Genomic DNA, 25,768 nt, shown 5'->3' on the forward strand with positions numbered 1-25,768 from the left:
ATAGATCCCAATCACCCTTTTTAATGTCTCCAGAATACTCCGTTGTTTGGATATATTGGAATGTATTCAGTCAATTCCTTATTGTTAGACATTTACATTGTTTTTAGTTTTTCTGATTATAAACAATGATGGTTACCTCGTATACATATATATATTTGCCCTTTGTATTAGAAGTGAACTTGCTGTCAAGGATATGCATATAGCTGGCATGCCTTCTGCAAAGACTACAGCGGTTTATGTTCCCACCAACAGTTTATGGCAGTAGCCTAAAGAAGGATCTGACTAATCATTCTTCATGAAAGCAGCAAAAAAGAGTTTACTTAGATTAGCAATTGGCGATGTTTTCATGTTGCTTTGCTGTACAAAGGGATGTGGGTAGAACTGGCGTTATTGTGCATTCAGACACCAAAATTCCTACTGACTGGGGGTGGGAGGGGTCACAGGAGGTTAGCCTAGGAGTCGGGAAATGAGGGAAACAAGTCTTTTGCCTGGAGATTGAAGAGAGGAGATATAGCAAAGCAGACTGCCCCAGCTTGCCGGGTTGGGTGACTTGCAGTGCCATCTTGTGGCAAAGAGGCCAAAAACGTTCAATTTCCACGCTAGCAATAAAGTACTAAGCAGGACTTAATAAGCAGGACTCAACCAGACTGGCGAGAGAACCCAGAGAAGTTTCAGGCGCTGGTGTGTTTGGGAGGGCATGAGGGGGAAGGAAGCAGATTTCTTTGAAGCCAAGGTCTGAATCATTTACATCTGAGGTCTCTGGCAGAATCTGTGGTGTCTCTGCCACGCTACACACAACACCTACAAACAGGTACTACAACCTGGGGAGTAACTAAGGTGGCTAGACCACTGTCCTCCTTCAGCTTCAAGTTTAGATTCTCCAGTATCTCGGCTTTACTCTAGGGAAGGCAATTTAGCTGAAGGACTACACCGCACCTGATCCCTTATTACACAAAGTCTGTCTCTATCTTTGAAAGCCCTGCAATGAAGAAAGGTACTTAGACCACTAACCCTTTCAATATACCAGCGAGGAATGCGTACACCCGTTAGATGTAAAGGTGTGGAACCACATTGTCTATTTGCTTTGTTTTTGTTTTAATTTTTTTCTCTTTAAACCAAGTTATACTAAAAAAAAATTTCAAGACTTAAAAATACTTTCTTGCTTTAATCGTCCAGAATATACTAGGAATAGGCTTGCTTTTTAAAAGCGTTCTGTTTATTTATTTATATATTGAAGTGCAGTCAATGTACAATATTACATAAGCTTCACGTGTACAACACAGTGATTCAATATTTTTACAGGTTATACTTGATTTATAGTTATTACAAAATAATGGCTATATTTCCCTGTGCTGTACAATATATCCTTTATCATTTATTTTATACATAGTGGTTGTACCTCAATCCCATACCCCCATCGTGCCCCTCCCTCCTTCCCTCTCCCCACTGGTAACTACTAGTTTGCTTTCTGTATCTGTGAGTCTGTTTCCTTTTTGCTGTTTTTTGTTTGTTTATTTTGTTTTATAAAATATTTATTAGAGGGCTTCCCTGGTGGGCAGTGGTTAAGGATCCACTTGCCAATGCAGGGGACACGGGTTTGAGCCTGGTCCTGGAAGATCCCACATGCTGCGGAGCAACTAAGCCCGTGCACCACAAATACTGAGCCTGTGCTCTAGAGCCCATGAGCCACAACTACTGAGCCCCTGTGTCACAACTGCGGAGTCCCACACACCACAACGAGAGGGGTCACCACAATGAGAATCCTGCACACTGCAATGAAGAGTAGCTCCTGCCCGCCGCAACTAGGGAAAGCCCACGCACAGCAATGAAGACCCAACACAGCCGAAAATAGTAAATAAATTTATAAAGGAAGAAAAAAAATTTGTTGGATTATAGCTGATTTTTTGTTACATTCACTAGTTTATATTATTTTTTAGATTCCACATGTAAGTGATATCATACAGTATTTGACTTATTTCACTTGTCTTGCTTTTTACAGCAAATTTAATTTAAAAATATGGTATCCCTAAGAAATATCCCTCAAGTTTTAAAAAAAAATCCCGTTTTCTGTGCGGTATGTGCGGGACGAATTTATCACAGACTTTACTCCACACCAGCTTTAGCGGGTTCTGGCTGCCGCCGGGCCTCGCTCCTCTGAATGATGGGGGAAGTTCTGGTCTCCCTTTCCTCCTCTCCTCTCCTCTCCTTCAGCACCTAGAGAGCCCGCCCCCGCCCCCGCCCGCCCGCCCTTCCCGGCCACCCCCGCTCCGCGCCGGCTTTGGCGCGCTGACGTCACAGGCCCGCGCCAGGGACGCCCCACCCTCTGCTCTGGCTCCGGTATTTGGGGCGCTGCTTGTGGAATCCTGAGCCTGAACCCGGACCACATCTCCGCGTTGCCGGGTAGCCAGTGCCCGTGTGGCGAGGCTGGGGGACGAACCGGCAGGGAGCCCCCAGCCCCAATGCGCCCGGCCCGCGAGGCCGCCGGCAGCCGCTTCTGAGAAGTTGGGGGGCGGCGCCCGGGGAACACCCCACGCCGCCGCCGTCGTTGCAAGGGGCTCAGAAACCGGTTTGTTTCGTCCGGCGGCGCAGACCCGTGTCCCGGGGCGTTGGCCGGGGTGGCGCGGGCTGCGGCCCAATGCCCTTTCCGGACCGCGGGGGGGTGCCTCGGGCTCGCTGAGCCCTGCGGGAAGGCGGCGACCCCCGGACGGTGCCCGCCCACGGCCTGGGTCCTGAGGTGAGCTGCGCTCGGGGCGGCGTGACGTGCGCGATGGTGGGGTCGCTCGGGAAACGGGAGAGCTTGCCTCGACTTCCGATGTAGAGGCTGCGGGGTCCTCCCTGAAGTGCGAGGAAAATAGCACCAGTAGCCGCACCTCGTCAAGATGGGAGTTCTCTAAGGAACCGTGTGTGTTACTGAGCACCCTTTGGACATTATTTAAAAAGCGGTAGTGATCATGGAATTAAAATAAGAATAGAAGCGTTGGTATGGGTAAGAAGTCATTTACGTTGCTTGTATCTTGTCTGCGATCTTTACGTATACCTTTTAACTAGAAAATGAGTAGCAGTTAACTGTCTGGCCCATAATCTTATATTTCAGTTTACATAGTTTGATTCAACAATTTCTTTATGGAAGGCATTGAAAGTTCTAGGACTTGTAGAGTTCATCACAACTCTTTTTTTTATGCACGCCTGATTTTTGTTCTCTAATGTAAGATCCGCCCCCCAATAAGCAGAAATTTTTGTATTTCCAGGGTAAGTTACAAAAGAAGTAATTATGAAGGATCAAAAGTAATATCCGGTATATGCTAATAATGGCCTTTTCTTATGATGCAGCAGTATTGCAGAGATGATGGAGGGAAGCCAGATACGTAGAGAAGTAGTTGTTTGTTTCTGCTTTAGATTTGTCTGAAATTAGAGCATCCGCAGATCTGTTTTAACATTGCCCGCCTGTTTTTAGTGAGAGGTAAGGAGCCTATTTTGTGGGAAAACAGGTTTTTGCACGTTAAGAGTCACCACTGGGAGTTTAGTAAAGGTTATGGAACTTGGCCACAGGAGTTATTTTGAGGTCATTTTAATAATGCATTGACGTTGTACTCCAAGTAAATTCTTCTCTGTCTAATCCCTTGGACTTGAATATATCCATTTCATGAATGTAAACTCTTTATTTACATGTTAGTACTTTCACTAGGGAAGCTGTTAATTGTTGTCTTTATAGTCTTACAGAGAGGAATAGACTTACAGAGAAGAACAACAAATATTTTGAAAGAAGTCTATTAGGAATCCCGCTTTTGCTTTCTCCTTTTTTGAATTATGCGAAATAAGACAGGGCCTTTCCTCATTGAGGAGTTAAACTGAGCCTCTCCTATAACCCCAAATGGTATTCATTATTTGGGGAGAACTATATGTGTAGATCCTGGTTGCAGACAGTACCCTGAGGGCTTCCTGAAATCTGTTGACACTTCTTTACCAGTGTTTCCCTTCAGGACAACTTGCTTTGTGCATCAAATAGCTGAAGCAGCTGAAGAGGCTTAATGTTCCAGGTTGGTGGGGATACAGCTTTTCATTCATATACTCTGACATTTTTCTCATTCGGTGCACAAAATTTTATTATGTCCAACATTTATTTGTAGCTTAAAGGTGTTCTTAGTAAAAAGTGAGGAAAGATGTCTAACTTGACTAGAGGCTAAGATATTTTTTCTGGTGCGTAGTTGACATACTTGAAAAGAGTGATGCCATGTAGAAAAATTTGATGGACATTTACATATTTTATCATCTGAAATTTGTGTTGGTGTAAAGCGAAGAAAATGGATTTAATGTTTTTTTCCATATGGCTGCCTAGTTGCCTAAAAACTATTTCAAAATCCATCTTTTCCTTACTGATTTAAAATGTCACCATGGTCATTCACCAAATTAAAAAAATTTTTTTTTGTATATTTCTGGACTTTCTATGATTTACCTGTCTAGTTCATAATTATTACTGCTTTATAATGTGTCTTGCTATCAAGTAGAACAACTCTTCCTTCATTGCTCCTTTTTTCAGTATCTCTGGCTATTCTTGACTCTTTTTTTCACATTAACTTTAAAAATCAGCTCGTCTGATCACCCTCACCCCCAGAGTTTGTGTTTTTACTGGGGAAGCTTTAAATTTAGAGATTAAGAATTAAAATCTTTCGAATATTGAAACTTCCTTTCCTTTTCTTCCTTCCTTCCGGGTATGTCTTTTTGATTTTTCTTCATTTTTTTCTCTCTGTTCTTTTGTTGAATATATTCTGCTGGTTTATTTTCCAGATTACTAATCCTACTGTATGCTGCCTGCTGTAAAACCCATGCAATGAGTTCTTAATTCCAGATATTTAATATTTTAGTTCTAGAAGTTCATTTAGTTTTTAAAAATAAATTTCAGTTCCTTGTTGAAATTCTCCATCTTTTAAAAAATCGCTTTTGTCCATCGTTTCCTTTTATTTTCTTGAACTTATTAATCAAAGTTATTTGAAGTCCCCTGCTGATAGCTCCGTATTTGAGTCTTTCGTGAGTCTGTTTCTGTCCTTAGGACTAGTCTGATTTAGTCTTGCCCTGTATCTGCACAACTTAGGAATGGGCTGACTGACAGGAGAGGAATTTATGTGCACATTTTTGGCCTCCTGTTCCTTCTCCTCCTCCCCAGGATTTTGGCGACCCTAAACTCTGACCTCTCTGTCCTCAGCCCAATAAGGCTGCCGCTTTCTACTCAAGCTCCATTCTGCTGTGCCACAGTTTGGAAGATGTCTTCAGGGAAAAGGCTGGGGTAATGTGGGACTCAACTAGCATATTCCCACCTCTCAGTGAATTTCTTTCTGTTCTTTTATATATTTTACTCAGGGTTCGTGATTGTTTTTGGAGGCAGGGTGGTCTGGTACAAGTGCGCCATCATGGTTGGAACAGTCTCACGGTTCATGATGTCAGCTTTCATCCAGTCTCCCAGATGGTATTTCCATTCTCAGCTGTGATGGGTGTTCCTAATATGGAGACATCTCTCGGCCTGCTGCCAAGATGGGAGGGGTGGTCACCTGACTGGGAGAGGGGATGGAGGAGCAGTGTGTCTGACAGCTTCTTACAGAGTCTCCACCAGTTATTGAGCTGGTCTGTAGTGGAAGTGACTTCCTCCCCACTCGTGGCTGATGACAGTTTTCTCTAGCTTCCTGAGTCAGTTGCTGCTCTTGTGTTTGTCAGCTTCCAGAATTTTATTGCCGGTGCTGTCTCTCCTCTTCTGCCTTTCTGATCCTTTCAAGTTGTGTTAGCTGGGTTTAGGGAAGAAGCAGAGGTAAATACGTACGTTCAGTCTGGTATCTTAAATTGTAAGTTGCAGTTTATTTTTTGACTTTTTAAAGATTTAGGACATCTTTTTTTTTGGCAGTACGCCAGCCTCTCACTGTTGTGGCCTCACTGTTGTGGCCTCTCCCGTTGCGGAGCACAGGCTCCGGAGCGCAGGCTCAGCGGCCACGGCTCACGGGCCCAGCCGCTCCGCGGCACGTGGGATCCTCCCGGACCGGGGCACGAACCCGTGGCCCCTGCATCGGCAGGTGGACTCTCAACCACTGCGCCACCAGGGAAGCCCTGGGGCATCTTTTGATTTTTCTGAAGGAAAGGCTTTGGTCATCTCTCTGTCATTCCTACTCTTTGTGGCTAATAGTGCAATTTAAAATTGTTGAAGTTTCCTACTTTCTGACCTACTTTAAAATTTTTTTCTCCTTGAGTCACAGCCTTTGAATTCGTAGGGCCCTTAACATAGTATTATATTTAAATCTTTAGTGTTTTTAGATGAAGAAACTAAGACCCAGGGAAGTCGGGTGGTTTGCTTTTGGTCACATAACTTTTCTCTTCTGAATCCATTGCTTTGTTTGTTATATAATATCTCTAATTTTATACATTGAATATCTTCAGTATCACATATGTATTACAGGGATTAAACTGATGTAATTGTTAGAGACTTTAAGATACTGTCAAGTTGTTACGTGATTTCCCTCTGACTTTGGAAGCTGAAGCATAGGAAGGACAAATATTTATTGATAATTTGGGTTTATTACAGTAATGAAATTAGAACAGAATCCGTGTGCCTCTTCAGTTACATGTTACGACTATTTTGGATGTGTAAGCCTATAGTACATTTTGTTGTTACCTTTTATTTCCTTTGGTTTAAAAATCTTCTAGAGTTGTTATTCAGCTGAGAAGTCTCCTGATTAGGAAGTAAGTACCCCAGTTATATATGCTTTAAGACCTTGAAATTATCTATCTTGCCGTGTTTTCCCTTTCACTTCGTCTGGCTTCCGATACTAGTCAAGTGTAGACTCTGCAGAGTAGGAGGGGTTGGGGCTTCCCTGGTGATGCAGTGGTTGAGAGTCCGCCTGCCGATGCAGGGTACGCGGGTTCGTGCCCCGGTCCGGGAGGATCCCACGTGCCGCGGGGCGGCTGGGCCCGTGAGCCGTGGCCGCTGAGCCTGTGCGTCCGGAGCCTGCGCTCCACCTCGGGAGAGGCCACAGCAGCGAGAGGCCCGCGTACCGCAAAAAAAAGAAGAAAAAAAGAATAGGAGGGGTTGTTGGTTGCTCTGAAACTCACCTACCATGCCTTTCGTTGTCCAGAAAGGTGTCTGCACTGGGCGTTATTTGGTGGCAGTGAGAGCTGTCTTTCTTCACTTCCGGGGCAGTAGATTCTCCTCCGCTTTCCTGAGGTGCCAGAGCACACGGTAGTCCTGCGGTGGGCGGCGGACTGCAGTGCTGGGGCCCTCGGAGCCTCCGTCTCGTTAGTGTGGTCCCTCTAAAGGAATTGGCAGCTCCATTTTGGGGGAGGGCCAAATGGACTAATGGTGTTTTCTTTCTTGGCAAAAGTCACAGAGTAATGATGGTTGTGAAGTAGTCTCATTGTACGGTTACTATTTAATGTAATTTGATTTATGAAATTTAGTTTTCTGAGATGAGTTTATATGTTTTCTAAACAGCATAGTAATGTGATACCGTGTCCTGGAGAAATCATTAAATTCTGGCTAGTGCCCAGAGAGCTATTATATTATGCCGGTTGACCATACTTGGGCTTGACAATATGTTTGGAGTGACTTTTCTTCTTTAACTCACTAGCGATGCTGTAGTGCTGTCATAATAGTTAATTTCTTGTTTCTCTTACAGCTGCTAAAAGCCATGTCATTTCTTACAGAAAGTTTGAAATAGAAAAGGTTCCTGAGGTAGAAGAAGACTCTTTCCCACAAATTTCTATTAAGCATGATTATCCCATTGATTTACCACAGGCAAAGTTGTGGCCTTTGAGTCTTACAGGCCCAGGATACGAATTTTGTCATTTAAGGAGACTGGATCAATATATTAGAGGCAAAATAAAATTAAATTTAGTATTAATGGGTGAAATGAGAACATGAATTTGTTCACTTACAATGAGAGATATGGTAAACTGTCATAGAAATTGTAATATAGTCTTCATGACAAGCTCATTTTCTCATAGAAGGGAATCATACATAGAAAGCTTGCTTGCTATGGAATGGAAATAGAGAAGAGCAAGTTATGTGAATCACTATTTTTCAAATTATTTATTTTTACTTTATTTTTTTATCGAAGTAGTTGATTTACAATATTATATTAGTTTCAGGTGTGCAATATAAAGATTCGATTTTTTTATACATTACAAAATGGTCACCATGATAAGTCTAGTTACAATCTGTCACCATATAAAGTTATTACAGTGCTATTGACTGTATTCCCTATGTTGTACGTTACATCCTCATGACTTATTTGTTTTGTAACTGGAAGTTTGTACTTCTTAGTCTCCGTAACTTATTTCACTCATCTCTCACCCTCACCCCTCTAGCAACCACCAGTTTGTTCCCTGTATCTATGAGTCTGTTTCTCTTTTGTTACATTTCTTCATTTGTTTTCTTTTATATATTCCATGTGTAGGTGAAGTCATACAGTATTTGTCCTTCTCTGTCTGACTTTCTTCACTTAGCATATTGTCCATGTTATTGCAAATAGCAGATTTCATTCTCTCTCTCTCTCTCTCTTTTTTTTGGCTGTGCCACGTGGCTTGCGAAATCTTCCCCAACCAGAGATTGAACCCGGGCCCCGGCAGTGAAAGCGCCAAGCCCTAACCACTGGACCACCAAGGAATCACCTCATTCTTTTTTTATGACTGAGTAATAGTCCGTTGTATATATATACCAAGTCTTCTTTATCCATTCATCTACTGATGGACAATTCGGGTGCTTCCATGTCTTGGCTGTTTTAAATAATGCTGCATTGGGGTGCACATATCTTTTTGAATTAGTGTTTTTGGTTTCTTCAGACAAATGCCCGGAAGTGGAATTGCTGGATTATGTGGTAGTTCTATTTTTAATTATTTGAGGAACCTTCATACCATTTTCCAGAGTATCTGCAGCAACTTACATTTCCACTGAGAGTGCACGAAGATTCCCTTTTCACTGCATCCTCTCCAGCACCTTTTTTTGGTTGTCTTTTTGATAATAGCCATTCTGATAGGAGTGAGGTGATATCTCACTGTGGTTTTGATTTGCATCTCCCTGATGATTAGTGAAGTTGGGTATCTTTTCACGTGTCTGTTGGCCATCTGTAGGTCTTCTTGGAAAAATGTCTGTTAAGAGTCTCAACCCATTTTTTAATGGGTTTTTTTTTTTTTTGATGTTGAGTTGTATGAGTTCTTTGTATATTTTGGATATTAATTCCTTATAAAGTATAATGTTTGCAAATACCTTCTCCCATTCAGTAGACTGCCTTATTGTTTTGTGGATAGTTTCCTTTGCTGTGCAAGTTTTTTAGTTTGATATAGTTCCAAATGTTTATTTTTGCTTCTATTTTCCTTGCCTGAGGAGAGGTATCTAAAAAAATAGTGCTAAGATTTCAAGGAGTATACTGCATATGTTTTCTTCTAGGAGTTTTATGGTTTGAGGTCTTACATTTAAGTCTTCAATTCATTTTGAGTTTATTTTTTTATATGGTATGAGAAAGTAGTCTAGTTTGATTCTTTTGCATGTGGCTGTCGAGTTTTCCCAACAACCTTTATTGAAGAGGCTGACTTTTCCCTGTTGTATATTCTTGCCTCCTTTGTCTTAGATTAATTTGCCCATATTAGTGTGGCTGTATATCTGGGCTCTCTATTCTGTTCAGTTGATCTATGTGTCCGTTTTTGTGCCAGTACCACACTGTTTTGATTACTGTGGCTTTGTAGTATAGTTTGAAATCAGGGAGTTTGATATCTCCAGCTTTGTTCTTCTTTTTCAAGATCATTTTGGCTGTTTCGGGCCTTTTATATTTCCATACAAATTTTAGAATTATTTGTTCTAGTTCTTTGAAAAATGCCATTGGTGTTTTGATAGGGATTGTATTGAATCTGTAGATTCCCTTGGGGAGGATGGTCATTTTTATAATACTGAGTCTTCCAATCCATGAGCACAGTATATCTTTCCATTTGTTTGTGTCATCTTCAGTTTCTTTCATCATTGTCATAGTTTTCTAAATACAGGTCTTTTATTGATACCTCCTTAGTCATATTTATTCCTAGGTATTTTATTCTTTTTGCCACAGTTGTAAATGAGATTTTTTTTCTTAATTTCTCTGATAGTTCATTGTTAGTGTATAGAAATGCAACAGATTTCCCTATACTAATTTTGTATCCTGCACCTTTACTCAATTCATTTATTAGTTTTAATAGCTTTTTGGTGGTGTCTGTAGAATTTTCTATATATCAGGTATTTCTAGTATCATGTCATATGCAAACAGTGACAGTTTTACTTCTTCCTTTCCAACTTGGATTCCTTTTATTTCTTCTTCTTGTATGATTGCTTTGACTAGCAAAGCTACCAGTTGCTTTGATTTGACTTCCAATACTATGTCGAATAAAAATGGCAATATTTGGCATCCTTATCTTGTTCCTGATCATAAAGCAAATCCTTTCAGCTTTTCACTGTTGAGTATGCTGTTAGCTGTAGGTTCATATATGACTTTTATTATGTTGAGGTATGTTCCCTCTATACCCATTTTGCTAAGTTTTTATAGATGGATGTTGAATCCTGTCAAAAGCTTTTTCTTCATCTATTGAGATGATCGTATGGTTCTTATTCTTCAGTTTTTTTTTTTATATGATGTATCACATTGGTTGATTGGCAGATATCTCACCATCCTTACATCCCTGAGTTAAATCCCACCTGATCATGGTATATGATTCTTTTAATGTATTGTTGAATTTGGTTTGCTTATATTTTGTTGAGGATTTTTGCATCTGTGTTCATCAGTGATATTGACCCTTAAAGTGGTATTTTCCTTTTTTGTGGTATCTTTGTCTGGTTTGGGTATTAGGTCATGTTGGCCTTGTAGAATGAGTTCAGAAGTGTTCCTTCCTCTTCAGTTTTCTCTGACTAGCTTGAGAAGGATAGGTGTTAACTCTGTCTTAAGTGTTTTGTAGAATTCACCTGTGAAGCTGCCTGGTTGTGGACTTCTGTTTGTTGGGAGTTTTTTGATTAGTGATTCAATTTAATTATTGGTGAGCAGTCTTTTCATACTTTGTTTCCTTCCTGTTTCAGTCTTGGGAGGTTGTATGTTTCTAGAAATTTATCCATTTCTTTTAGGTTGTCTATTTTATTGGTATAAAATTATGTATGGTAATCACTTATGATCTTTTGTATTTCTGTGGTATCGTTGTAACTTCTCTTTCATTTCATATTTTATATATTTTTCTCTCTATTCATAAGTCTGGCTAGAGGTTTAGCAATTTTCTTTATTTTTTCAAAGATCCAACTCTTACTTTCATTTATCTTTTCTATTTTTTTGGTCTCTATTTCATTTATTTCTGCTGTGAACTCTGTTTTTTCCTTCTACTAACTTTGGGTTTTGTTCTTTTCATAGTTCCTTTTGGTGTAAGGTTAGATGGTTTAGTTGAGATTTCTTGTTTCCTGAGATAGTCTTGTATTGCTATAAACTTCCCTCTTAGAACTGCTTTTGCTGTGTCTCACGGATTTTGGATCATTGTGTTTTTGTTTTCATTTGTCTCCAGGTATTTTTTGATTTCATGTGTAATTTCTTTAGTGATGTATTTGTTGTTTAGTAACATATCCGCATTTTAAATTTTTTTGCAGTTTTTTTCTTGTAATTGATTTCTAATCTGTTGTGATCAGAAAAGATACTTGAGTGAAAGATACTTTCACTCTTCTTAACTTTATTGAGACTTGTTTTGTGGCCTAGCATATGATGTATCTTGGAGAATGTTCCATGTGTGCTTGAAGAATGTGTGTTCTGCTTTTGGATAGAATGTTCTATATATATCTCTTAAGTCCATGTGATTGAATGTGTCATTTAAGGCCATTGTTTCCTTTTTGATTTTCTGTCTGGATAATCTGTCCATTGATGTAAGTGGGGTGTTAAATTTGCCTAGTGTTATTGTGTTTCTGTCAGTTTCTTCTGTTATGTTTGTTAATATTTGCTTTAGGTATTTAGGTGCTCCTATGTTGGGTGCATATATATTGACAATTGTTATATCTTCTTGTTAGATTGATCCCTTTATCATTGTCTATAGTTATACTTTGTCTCTTGTTACAGGCTTTGTTTTAGACTCTGTTGTCTGCTATAAGTATTGCTACCCCAGCTTTCTTTCCATTTCCCTTTGCATGGAATACCTTTTTTCATCTTCCCACTTTCAGTCTGTGTGTGTCTTAGCTCTGAAGTGAGTCTCTTGTAAGGCAGCATACATACTGTGTCTTTTGATTGGAGCATTTAGTCCATTTACATTTAAAGTAATTATTGATAGGTGTGTATTTATTGCTCTTTTGTTATTGTTTTCTCGTTCTTTTTTTTTCATTTGCTTTCTTCCCTTGTGATTTGATGGCTATCTTTTTTTTTTTTTTTTGCTGTGCAATCTTACTTCCCTGACCAGGGATTGAACCTGGGCCCATGGCAGTGAAGGTGCCAAGTCCTAACCCCTGCACTGCCAGGGAATTCCCGTGATGGCTATCTTGTGTTATGTTTGGATGCCTTTCTCTTTTTTGTATATCTATCTATTATACGTTTGGTTTGTGGTTACCATGAAGTTCATATATAACAACCCCCTTCCCTCCCTAACCCTCTCTCCCCACTGTCTCTCCCTCCCTCCCTCCCTCCCTCCCTCCCTCTCTCTCTCTCTCTCTCTCATACACACACACACACACACGTGTGTGTGTGTGTGTATGTACCATGATTATTTTAAGTTGATGATCTCTTAAGTCCTAGTGCATTCTAACAATTGTGTGTTTTTTCTCCCTACCCCCCAAATTGAATGTTTTTGTCTTCATTTTTTTGCATCTTTTTGTTTATGTATCCCTTAACTACTTATTGTGGATATAGATGATTCTACAACTTTTCTTTTTTAACCTTCCTGCTAGCTTTATAAGTGGCTTATCTACTACTTTTACAGTATGTTTGCCTTTACCAATAAGATTTTTCCTTTTGTAATTTTCATATTTCTAGTTATGGTCTTTTCCACTTAGAGAAGTCTTTGTACATTTCTTGTAAAGCCAGTTTAATGATACTGAACTCTTTTCACTTTTGCTTTTCTATAAAACTTTTTATCTCTCCTTCAGATCTGAATGATAGCCTTGCCAGGTAGAGTATTTTGGGTTATAGGCTTTTTCCTTTCATCATTCTGAATGTATTATGCTACTCCCTTCTGGCCTGCAAAGATCAAATGATGATCTTTTGGAAGTTCTCTTGTACATAACTAGTTGCCTTTCTTTCTTTCTTTTTTTTTTTAAGATTTTTTTGATATGGACCATTTTTTAAAGTCTTTTTTGAATTTGTTACAACATTGCTTCTGTTTTATGTTTTGGTTTATTTGGCCGCAAGGCATGTGGGATCTTAACTCCCTGACCAGGGATCGAACCCACACCCTTTGCATTGAAAGGCGAAGTCTTAACCACTGGACAACCAGGGAAGTCCCATAACTAGTTGCTTTTCTTTTGCTGCTTTTTTAAAAAAACTTCTTCCCGGACCAGGGCTCGAACCCATGTCCCCTGCATTGGCGGGCAGACTGTTAACCACTGCTCCACCAGGGAAGCCTTCTTTTGCTGCTTTTAAGGTTTTGTCTTAATCTTTAATTTTTGCCATTTTCATTTTAATGTTTCTTGCTGTGGACCTCTTTGGGTTTATCTTTTGGGGGACTCTCTGTACTTCTTGGACCTGGATATGTTTTCTTTCCTAGGTTAGGGAAATGTTCAGCTATTATTTCTTCAAATAAGTTATCTTCCCCTTTCTTTGTCTCTTCTCCTGGGACCCCTTATAATGCTAATGTTACACATTGGATGTTGTCTTAGCAGTTTCTTAAACTATCTTCATTTTTAAAAATTATTTTTTCTTTTTTCTCTTCAGCTGGGTGATTTCAACTACTCTGTCTTCCAGTTTGCTGATCTGTTCCTCTGTATCATCTAATCTACTGTTTATTCCTTTTAGTGTATTTTTTATTTCAGTGATGGTATTCTTCATATTTGTTGGTTTTTTTCCTTATGTTTTTTAACTCCTTGTCACACTTCTAATAGTGTTCATCCATTTTTCTCCTGAATTTATTGAGCATCTGTATGATCATGACCTTGAACTCTTCATTGGGTAGATTGCTTATCTCCATTTTGCTTAGTTCTTCTGGGGTTTTGTCTTGTTTCTTCCTATGGTACGTGTTCCTGTCTCCTCATTTTACTGAATTATCTGTCTTTATTTCTATGAATTAGGTAGGTTGGTTGTGTTTCCCAATCTTGGACAAGTGGCTTTGTTTAGGAGTTGTCCTATGGTGGGGGCCCAGTGGCACACTCCTCTTTGGTCACAAGAGCTATGTGCTCTAGGAGTGTCCCTTATGTGGGCCCTTTTTTTTTTTCGTGGGGCTGCCCCGTGGCCTGGTTGATTGTCAGGTCCTGCCTCCTATGGTGGCTGCCACTGGTGCATGGGGCTGGGTACTAGCGTAGCTGACTACAGGTCCCCAGGGGGTGGCCTCCAGGGCTGTTGCCATCTGGTTAGTGGTTGGGTAAGCTCCTGTTGCTAATAGGCTAGAGGGAGGACTCCAAAATGGCTTTTGCACCATCAGTGTCTTTGTAGAAGAACAGACTTCCAAAAACGGCTGCTGCGAGCATCTGTGTCCCCAGGGGAGTCCCAGTGGCCCTCCTGCCTCTCCAGGGGGCTCTCCAAGATTAGCAAGTAGGTTTGATATAAGCTTCTTTCAAATTATTGCCTCTCAGAGCTGTATCTCAGAGTGGGTGAGATTTTGTGTGTGCCCTCTAAGAGTAGAGTCTTTTTTTTCTACAGCGCTCTGGCTCTCTTGTATGCAGGCTCTGCCGGCCTTCAAAGCCAGGTATTCCGGGGGCTCATCAACCTGGTGCAGGAGCCCTGGGCTGGGGAGCCTCATGTGGGGCTTGAACCCCTTGCTTCTCGGGGAGCACCTCTGCATTTGTGATTATCCTCCTTTTTGTGGGTCACCTGCCCATGGCTGTGGGTCTTGTCTATACCGGGTCTCCACCACTCCTACCCATCCCATTGTGGTCCTTCTTTGTACCTTCAGTCGCAGAAAATCTTTTCTGCTGTTCTTCCGGTTGTTCTTATAGGTAGCTGCTCTTTAAATAGTACTTTTGGTGTGTTTGTGGGAGGAGGTGATCTCAGGGTCTTCTTACTCTGCCATCTTTGCCACACCCCCCTAAATTAAATATTTATTATTTTTAGATTAGCAAAGTGAATTCATGTATCTTCACAGTATGTGTGATCTTGCCAATTGGCAGTGCTAGAGGTTGCTTTTCGGACACTTTTTCTCTCCCTTCCTCTCCCTCCATCTATCCTCCTCCCCATCCCTTCACTTTTTTAAGCTTTCACTACCTAACCTATTGTACTCTCACTTCTGTCTCCACCACTCTCCTGAAGTTACTCTTGCTGAAGTTAGCAACCTTAATCAAGTATCTTACGGTATTTGGTACAGTATGTTTCTAAGTGTGATACCTACCAATGGCAGAAATATAAGGAAGACATTAATAAATTTGTTCACGTCAAAATAAAATTTTGTATTTCAATAAAATTGAAGACAAATGGCATATAAGCAAAAAAATTTCACACTGGAGAAGGGCTAACATCGTCATTAAAGAAGCTTCTACAAACTAATGAAAAGAAGATGAACTTGAAGATGGTGGAGTAGAGGCATATGGAACTCACCTCCTCCCACAAGTACATCAGAAATACATCTATGGGACTTCCCTGGTGGCACAGAGGTTAAGAATCTGCCTGCCAATGCAGGGGACACAGGTTCAAGCCCTGGTCCGGGAAGATCCCACATGCCGCGGAGCAACTAAGCCCATGCACCACAACTACTGAGCCTGTGCTCTAGAGCCTGTGCTCTGCAACAAGAGAAGCCACCGCAATGAGAAGCCCGTGCACTGCAATGAAAAGTAGCCCCTGCTCGCCGCAACTAGAGAAAGCCTGTGCACGGCAACAAAGACCCAACACAGCCAAAAATAAATAATAAATTTTAAAAAATACATCTATATGTGAAACTATTCTCATGGAATACCTACTGAAAGCTAGCAGAAAATCTCATACAACCAAAGCTGCAGTAAAGATCCCCAAGTAATTAAACAGGACAAAGGGAAAAGGGAAATGAGGAATTGGGATGGGACCTGCCCCCTGGAAGGGAGCTGTGAAAGAGGAAATGTTCCCTCTCTCTGGGAACCTCCTTTACCTGCTGGGAGGTTTGGTGGGACAGATAGGGAGCTTCAGAGGCTTGAGAGGACAGTGTGGAAGCTGGCCTGCTGTCCTGCAGGGTAGAGAGAGTGCAGCTCAGACAGTCTTGGCCGTGCCGCTGCACTCTCTAGCCTGTGATGCATCTGCTGGGGTGTGCAGCCGCTGGGTGCTGCAACTCAGGCTTCAGCAGACAGACCCAGGGAGGGACTCAGGTTGGGTGTGCGGGGACATCCCGAGGGGCCTGGAGTGTGGCACAGGACACGACTGGGGGTGCGCACAGCAGGAGTGTGGGCCTGCGGTAGGAGCCTGTTGTCAGTGCATAAAGGGAGGGGGGTGGGCCGCCTTAGCAGCCCGTTATCAGCATGCTCACAGCGGGCATGGCTCTGGCTGCCGTGGACTTGGTGCAGTTCGTGGGCGTGCACCAGTCCTCCCACAGCGGGTCCCAGGCTGTGGCTGTGGCGGGCTCTCGTGGTGGTGCGTGGGTTTGGGGACAGCTCACGCATGCCTGAGCGACGTCCACAGCGGCCCTGACGTGGCCCCTGAGGGCAGCACTAGCACTAGTTCACTAGCAGTGAACTCTGTGCGTGTGCACACGGTTGGCATCACAGAGTTGCACGTCCTGGTGGAGGAGTACACACTGGCTCCTGGCTCCTAGTGCTCCAGTCCCTCATGCCTCGTATTGCAGCTCGGAACTGGATCTGGGGTCTTCAACTGTGACAACTGAGGAGCCGACCCTGTCCCTGACAGGGCTGTGACAACTACAGGGCAGAGAAGAGGCCCCACGCAGTATCCACTGCAGGCTCTGGCCACCACAACACCAGACACACCCCTTATCAAGGGGACAAGGGCCAGCACACCCTGAGGAAAGACATGGCAAGCATCCACACTAAAAACAGCCTTCGCACCAAAGATACTGGACTCACACAGTCTACACAGGGACACGCCCACACAAACACAGCCCTGTGAGACCACAATAGATAACTGTTTCTCCAAAATTCTTAGAGTCAGAGCGATTTAACTAAAATGAAAAAGCAGAGGAACTACTCTCAAGTAAAAGAACCAGAGAAATCCCCCGAAGGGACAAACAATGAAACAGACCTCTCCAGTCTACCAGACCCTGATTTAGAAAAGGAGGTACGAAAAATGCTGAAGGAGTTAAGAAAGATTATTGATAGAAATGCAGATCACTGTAACAAGCAACTAGAAACTCTAAAGAGGATGCAGTGTTCACAGCAGCACTGTTTACAGTAGCCAAGACATGGAAGCAACCTAAGTGTCCATCGAGCGAGGAATGGATAAAGAAGGTGCGGTCCATATATACAATAGAATATTACTCAGCCATTAAAAAGAATGAAATAACGCCATATGCAGCAACATGGGTGGACATAGAGATTATCATACTAAGTGAAGTAAGACAGAGACAAATATCATAAGATATCACTTGTGTGGAATTTAAAAAATGATACAAATGAACTTACTGACAAAACAGAAATAGACTCACAGACATAGAAAACAAAATTTTGGTTACCAAAGGGGAAACGGGTGGCAGGGACAAATTAAGAGTTTGGGATTAGCAGATACAAGCTACTGTATACAAAAGAGATAAACAACAAGGACCTACTGTATAGCACAGGGAACTATATTCCTAATCTTGTAAACACCTATAAATGGAAGAGAATCTGAAAATATACATGTATCTGGAATACTTTGTTGTGTACCTGAAATTTACACAGTATTGTAACCAACTATACTTCAATTAAAAAGCAATAAAGACTATCCCAGTAGAAAATGGACAAAGAACCTGAATGAATAGTTCAAAAGAGAAGAAATGCAACAGTTCAGAAATGTGGAAGAACTTTTCAGATTCATTGGTAAGCAAAGGAACTTAAAAAAAATGCGAGACACTACTTCCCCCATCCAGCGTAATGACTAACAGTAAGAACAGACTGTGACACAGTGCTCGTTCTCCAGACGCTAACGAAATTGGCGAACCCTCCCAGCCGCTCTATAAGCGGGTCCTGTTGTTGGCCACATTGTACCGATGAACAAACTGTGCCACTTGAAGGTAAGTAACTCGTCCAGGGTCAAATAGCAAATAAGTGCGTGCTAAGGCCAGGATTTAAACCTAGGCTCTCTGACTCTTAGGTTTTAGTGCTCTTTGACTACTAACCCTTTATTGCCTCTGAAAGATTTTTTTTTTTTTTTTTTTTTTGCGGTACGCGGGCCTCTCACCGCTGTGGCCTCTCCCGTCGCGGAGCACAGACTCCGGACGCGCGGGCTCAGCGGCCACGGCTCACGGGCCCAGCCGCTCCGCGGCACGTGGGATCCTCCCGGACCGGGGCACGAGCCCACGTCCCCCGCACCGGCAGGCGGACCCCCAACCACTACGCCACCAGGGAAGCCCCCTGAAAGATTTTAATAAGTAATAACCACTGTTAAAAGAGTACGTAGGAACAGGCACTTTTATTCACTGCTGGTCAGAATGCAAGCTAGTAAGCGTTTCTGTAAGACAAGCAGTGTCTTTGAAAGCTTTAACATGTGCATATTCTTTGAACTCACAGTGTGTACTAAGGAAATCTTTATAATGAGTACATAAAAATGTATGTACAGAAATTTAATCTGAAGTTTTTTTTATAATAGCAAACGCTGTAAGCAGCTTAAATGTCTAATAAGAGAGGATTAGTTAAATAACTGGGAAATAGTCTTGCTAAGCTTGTATTCTTATTGCAGGTAGTAAAGTAATGCTGCTAATTAATTAGTTCATGTAGGAAAACGCTTGCTTCTTCCTCCATTAAGTATGTACAGTATTTGACTTTCCAAAGTATTCTTATAAGATTGAAATGTCACTGGTTTTCTCTTTTTAGCTATCTCTAGGTTGCATGACTAAAACTGAGGTAAAGTTTATTTAACCTTCAGTAAGATTTTATATATCTTTTTTTAAGTAAGCAAATCACTGAGGAATAGAATTTGAATTAAATATTATAATTGTTTTAGATGACATGCTTTATTTCTATTAACTGTCACTCTTTTTTTTTAAATATCTAGCCTATCTGTTAAGATGCCTTAGAAAAAGAACCATGGAGAAGTATGTTAGAGTACAGAAGATTGGAGAAGGTTCATTTGGGAAAGCCATTCTTGTTAAATCTCTAGAAGATGGCAGACAGTATGTTATCAAAGAAATTAACATCTCAAGTGTAAGTATATTTTTTGTTTGGTCATCCAAGTAGAAGTATGGTTACAAGAGAAAGTAAAAAAAAATATGGCAATGCATGACCTAAAGTGAAAGACTGCTGTAATCGCAGAGAGAACCACTAATTTCAGAAGAGTGTGTAAATCCTTTCAGATTTTTTTCTGTGATGTGTGCTCATGTTTATGTGTTTAAAAAAGAAACTTCACCTACTGTTCTGTGACTTAATCTGGTTTGAACATCTTAAAATGTTTTTGTTATATTTGTGCCTTCAACTTATTCTTTAGCTATATTTTAGCTATATTTTAGTATTCTAGCTATATTTTAGTATTTGGGCTGTGCTTCATTGGTAGCATTATTATTATTATTTTTTAAATATTAATTTATTTATTCGGTTGTGCCGGGTCTTAGTTGCGGCAGGCGGGCCCCTTAGTTGCAGCTTGCGGGCTCCTTAGTTGTGGCTTGCGGGCTCCTTAGTTGCGGCATGCGTGTGGCATCTAGCTCCCTGACCAGGGTTTGAACCCAGGCTCCCTGCATTGGAAGTGTGGAGTCTTGTCCACCGCGCTACCAGGGAAGTCCCGGTAGCATTATTTTTAACCACTCTCTTTTTGATGGACTATTATGTTGTTTATTTACTTAATTTACTATTTTCTTTTTTGCTTCTATTTAAGATGTCCGGTAAAGAAAGGGAAGAATCAAGGAGAGAAGTTGCAGTGCTGGCAAACATGAAGCATCCAAATATTGTCCAGTATAGAGAATCATTTGAAGGTCAGATAAATTTTGCAAGAGCGGTCAGAAGAACTCCTAAGCCTTACGACAGCTGTTGTATACTTCCCTTTTAAGGGTCTTTTTGTGAATTATTCTCAGGAACAAAAGTATATCATTTCTGCTTCAATACACATGCATTTTAGACGTAGAAGGAACAGTCATTTACACCTTTTAAACTTAACTTCTTGTAAGTGCTACCACCACTGCCACTGAGAAAATGTTCTGATTTTAGAAAGTATCCTGCTTGAGAGTGTTCTCAGGTTCTTAAAATACTATAAAGTATTGCTGTTTTGGAAATATCTACCATCATGTTTGGTAATGCAGGAACTAAGATAAGACAAAGCTTCTCTAAAGGCAGGAAGAGGTGGTTTATTGAAGTCATTCCCAGTATCATAAATCTCTGTCAGTTGCAAAATAGAAAGATAATCTAGATTGAAAGTAAAAGATAGTGTAAATGACCATTTCAGGGTCGCGTTACATACCAGTTTCAGCAGCTGAATTAAAGTATCCTTGTTCCCAAATAAACTTGGTATCTAGTAAAGTAGAACATACTTTTAAAAAGTATATGGATCATTAACACCTTATGCCATAAAGTGCTCAGTTTCTTTATTTTATGACGGCAGTGAAATGAGACTTTATAGCTCATGTGAAAGGGTACAGTGTTAACCACCTCTTCTTTCTCAGGACCTTGAATTCCCTTTATCTATCTTTCCCTTAGCATCTGCCTTTCAGTTTCTTTCTTCTTTCATCACCAAGATTTTACTATTTCAAGGCAAAAGGTTTGAGTGTATGTCAACACATATTCTATCGGCGTTTTGTATTTATGTTGAATGCTTCACCTAGAAACATCTGAATGATTCAAAAGAGATAGCACGTTCTTTAAATAAAGTTGTATTATTACTGACATTTAGTTTTAAAGGAGTAAATGCTCATGGTAAGTGTACTCAGGAGTGCAGACATGCATGAGCCCAGGTTCTCTGTTCCTCCCACTCTTTCTCATTCTCAGGGGTTAGCAACGTGAATAATTCCACATTGATTCTTTACTGTATTTTCTGTGTGACTGTGTGCCACAAGCATACGTGTGTAGCCTTCGACGTTTAACAACAAGTGGGATCGTATCTATGTATGTCTGCATCTAGTTCTTTTCACTTTGTCTCTCATGGCTATCTTTCCATGTCACTGTGTATTGATGCACCCCATTCTTTACCACTTTCTTGTAACATCTGTAGTGTTTTCCATCGGACGCACTTTATGGCTGTATCACAATTTGTTTAGTCTCTTTTCTGTTATGGATACTTGTATTTAGTGATTCACTGTTACAGGTAGTGTTGCACTGGACGTCCTTGCACAGGTGTCTGTGTACTGTGGCAGTCTTTTAGGAGTGGAGTTCTTAGACTAAAGGACATGAGAGTTCCTTTTTCTCACAGGCTCTCCAACCGTGGCCTATAAGTTCATTCTCAAATTCATAAGATGTAGTTTCATTTGGTGACTCTATACATTTGGTATAGAATTTGGTCCCTGTTTCTGCCTCACCTGAGCCATCTTCTCATTTTAATCATGTAGCTCTTTGGACTTCTTAGTTTCTCATAGAGCTTTTGGGAGCTCTGAAACACAAATATTTAATTTTTCTTTAAAATGATTAAAAATAACTTACATATGTGAACATTTTAAATCTCAATTTTTAAAAATAAGCAAGTTGGTTAAAAAGGTGAAAATTTTGATGTTATTTTGAATGTCTGCCCTGAAAGGTGAGGAAATTAGTGTCTTTACAGTTCCTCCCCACTGATTTTTGTTCATCTTGACAGGGTAAAAATATTTAACAATTATCTTTTGTTCTGAAATTATAATTCTTAGAGTTGTTTGGCCTTGGTTTCTATATTTAGACAGATTCAATTCTTATTATTAGTTCTTTTATAACTTAGATACCCCTTTCCAGAGATACTTGAATTTATCTCCAACTTTTTTGGATTTCATCAGTTTTTTTTCATGGCGAGCTTATGGATGCTGTATTCCCTCAATGCATTTACTGTTTGCATTTCTGAGAGTGTCTAACTGATGCTTTTATACGTGAAGAAGTATCTTTGATGACCCCTTTTCCCTTACAAGCACATTATGTCTTCTGACATTGAATGTTTCTGTAGAGAAGTTTGAGGTCAGCATAAAGCTTCTCCTCTTGAAGTAATTTACTGTATCTTTCCTCGATGCTCGAAGGATTCTTTCTTTAGAATTGAAATTCACCAGAATATGGCTTAGTATTAATAATTCTGTCTCTCTTGGAACATTTTGTACCTTCTGCCTGCAGATTCTGGTTTTTCTTTGTTTCAGGAAAGTTTTCGTTTCACTATTTAAAAAAAATCCATATATACCTTAAAATAAGGAAAAATATTCTAAAATTTGTCGTAAAGTTGTTTTAGCTTACAGATGAATTCTTTCTTATAAAGTCTCTTGTATTACAGGATGTGCTCTCAAATTTTAAAATACATTAAATAACAAAGTGGTTTGGGGGAAGAAAACTTCACTAAGTTAGTTTTGAGTGCTTATAGAGGTCCTCAGGCAGAATCAGTTTTAAAAAGAGGCATCAAAGAAATTTAATACTGATGTCATAATTGCAGATATTAGATACTGTTGTAAGTCTTCTAAAGTCACTTAAAAGGCAGTATGGTTATGTTGTGACAATCATGGATATGAACTCTCTAGGATGATTTTTTTAAAGTCCCAATATTATGCGTATGGGAATTAGGACATAAAAAAATTCCACTGACAACATAAACAGATTTAAAAAGTGCTCTCTTTCAGTTAACTTAAAAGGAAATGAAGATCATGTGTATTGGGAAAACATAGGTGAATCAATAAAAGACATTTATATTGATGACAGATGTGAAAAATTTGGATAAAATTGTTTTGTAAAACTGGAGAGTGGGGAGAAAACAGTATTTCCAGGTCTATAAAGGTATAATTAGATTATATTAAATATTATAATTAGACACTTTTGGTCTGTATTCCTAACATTTTAAAATTTTAAAAAATTTGATCTTATTGAGAAAGTGTTGTGTCACTGTATATTGGGGTATCTGTGTTATACAGTTTTGTTTTCTCTACTGTTAGTCATATATTGCTCTCTGTTTTTAGTTGTCTCTAGCTATCACCTTCTAATTGCTTTCATTCTTTTGTTTGTATTTTCGTACAGTCTATGTGTTTTTTTAACCTCATTAGTTTGTTTTACTTCTTACTGTTGCAAAAGTAGTTTTATATCTTTGATGGAAGCTTTTCAGTCTCACTTATGGAGCTTGTGTTGGCGTTCACCTTGTTCCCCATTGGTGTCGCCAAAAGCTAACTTCTCTATGTACTTGAAGAAAGCTTTCCTTTGAGGCTAAATTCGGATTACTTTTTGCTGCAGATAACAGAAAATCTGGCCGGTACTGGCTTAAGTGAGAAAGATATTTAATGGTCTCACCTAACAGGAAGTCTTAAAGATGAGCTGTCCTGTGTGTAGGGCGTATATGGCAGCTTAGGCCCTTTCTGATTTCTACTCTGACATCCTTAATAGGCACGTTTTTAAGCCTAATGCTGTCTCCTTGTCCTGAGAAGATGCTTTGCAACTCCAGGCAGCACCTGCGTGCAAAAGATGCCAAGAGAAGGGGCAAGGGCAGCTCCAGCAGCTTGCTCTTGTCTGTTCCTGTGACCAGACGAGCCAGTGCTTTCTCAGAAGCCACTGCAGATTTCCTCTTAGATCTTAGTGACCGATGTGGGGTCAGTGACCACCTCTAACTGTAGGGGAGACTGGGAATTAGGGAATCTGGGATTTTTTTCAGCTTCTCAAGCGAGAGGCGATGAAGGGAGAAAAGTGTTAGAATTGCAGGGTTAGCCCGCCAGCAGTGCGAGCTTCTCTGAGAGGTTGTGGTTCGTGTCCTCTCTTAAACTCTCGGTCGTTTTCTAACATGCCTTGAGGCTTTGTCACTTGCCTTACGGTCTTTTTGCCTCAATTTCAGGCAGTTTCTAGGCGGTCATTATGTTGGGTTTTTTGGAGGGTGTTTCTTCAGTACTGTGTGAGCCCATCGGTGACATGGGTGATGTCTTATATTTCTGTATCCCTGGCATCTTGTGCAAAGTGCCTGGAACATAGTTGGCACTCAGATGCTTGAATGATCGAAGGAATACAGAACAGATTAGTATCTCCCTCATGCAGAAAAGACTTTTCTTTTAACCTTACATTTTAACTAGTGCTTATCCCAAAATAAATGATAAATGTTTAAACAGCAAAAAATATAACAAAGCTCAGATATTTTTCTTCAGGATTGCTTCTCCATTTCCTTTCCCAGGTCCTGTTTAACCTTCTCTGTCTCCCTGTATCTGTGTCTGTCTGTCTGTGTCTCTCATACACAGATACACACACCTTTCTTAAAAAATCTTGTAATGGTTTTATTTAATTTTTGCTACATGCAGATGGTACAGAATTCAAAGGTACATAACAGTAAAAAATTTGCCTTCTGTTTCTATTTTTGAGTCACCTGTTTTTCCCTCCTGGAGGTACCCACTGTTTTACCACTATCTTGAGTTTCCCTCCAGAAACGTTTTAAGCGTTAATAAGCATACATAAAATCATAGCACACGGTACTTTTTTGTTTTGCTTTTTGTTTCTCATGCTATGTAAATGGTGACATTCTATACATATTTTTCATAAGTAGTAGATTGTACGGTTTTCTGGGGTTTTTTTTTTTGCACAGTGATTTCTCACATGTGTATTTGGATGGTCTTTTCGTATCAATTGTAAAGAGTTATGCAGATTCTTAATCAGCTCATTCATGTAGGTTCCCACCCGGGCACATTGGGAGCAGTGTATCCGAGGTGTATGTGAGCACTGCGAGTGACAAGACCGCCACCCGAGGTGCCGGGAGCACGGCCGTCAGCACGAGGAGTGACCCCTGGGAAGGCTGTTTCTTGAGCTGTAGTAGGTGATGTCGGCCGCTCTTCCTTACCCGGGAAGAAGTGGTGTGGTCTTAGTCCTGTGGAAGAGTGAGGGCGGAGAGAAGGATTAGAAGTGTTCTTCTCATCCTATCTACCACCGGAAGGGTCATGGAAGTCTTTTATCCTGTGGACTGAGGCATACAGGTGATTAGGGAAGTGCCCCATCTTCATGTGCGTTCACAGATTCTATATCACTACAAAGAGAGCTCCAGGAGAGTAGAGACTGTCTCACTGTTGAGTCCTGACAGTTCATCGCAGCATCTGTTATTGTGTCTGTTTAACAGGTAATTCAGTGGATGAAATAAAGCTGGAAAGTAATGGTCAGCTAAAAACCAAGGTTACCCATCTCTGACAAATGAGTGGAAAAATGTGATTTTTATAGTTGACGTTTAAGGAAGTATATCTATTAAATGAAATCAACTATATCTGTCTGCATTTTGTCCATATTTCAGAGATGTTTATGTCAGTGTGGATAATGGGATGGTGTATTCTTGGCAGAAAAGTCATTAATGATGGAGTTGCCTGTTAACCCAAGTTACCGCACAGTCTGTGCGACCAGTAAACCTTGACTTTGCACTTCAATTCTTCTGGCTGTGGTTCTGTTTTTGGTTCTGTTTTTAGTTATTGGAAC

At 40.5% G+C, this 25,768-nt stretch overlaps 1 protein-coding gene across 10 annotated transcripts in view; it reads left to right on the top strand.

Moving 5' to 3' along the window:
• Positions 1 to 25,768, top strand: part of NEK1 (NIMA related kinase 1) — a 218,232-nt gene that overhangs the window by 16,650 nt on the left and 175,814 nt on the right. For 7 of the 10 annotated variants that reach the window (XM_067040066.1, XM_067040069.1, XM_067040064.1 and 4 more), the window contains exons 1-3: positions 2,284 to 2,734; positions 19,263 to 19,411; positions 20,076 to 20,172. In XM_067040066.1, the coding sequence (XP_066896167.1) occupies positions 19,295 to 19,411; positions 20,076 to 20,172 (214 nt within the window). In that variant the 5' untranslated portion in view covers positions 2,284 to 2,734; positions 19,263 to 19,294. Of the gene's footprint in view, positions 1 to 2,275; positions 2,735 to 19,262; positions 19,412 to 20,075; positions 20,173 to 25,768 lie in introns of those variants that run through there. The other 3 variants (XM_067040071.1, XM_067040068.1, XM_067040065.1) reach the window with 2 other exon arrangements.

The sequence above is a fragment of the Kogia breviceps genome, chromosome 8 (assembly GCF_026419965.1).
Source record: "Kogia breviceps isolate mKogBre1 chromosome 8, mKogBre1 haplotype 1, whole genome shotgun sequence".
In the NCBI taxonomy this organism is placed as follows: domain Eukaryota; kingdom Metazoa; phylum Chordata; class Mammalia; order Artiodactyla; family Physeteridae; genus Kogia; species Kogia breviceps.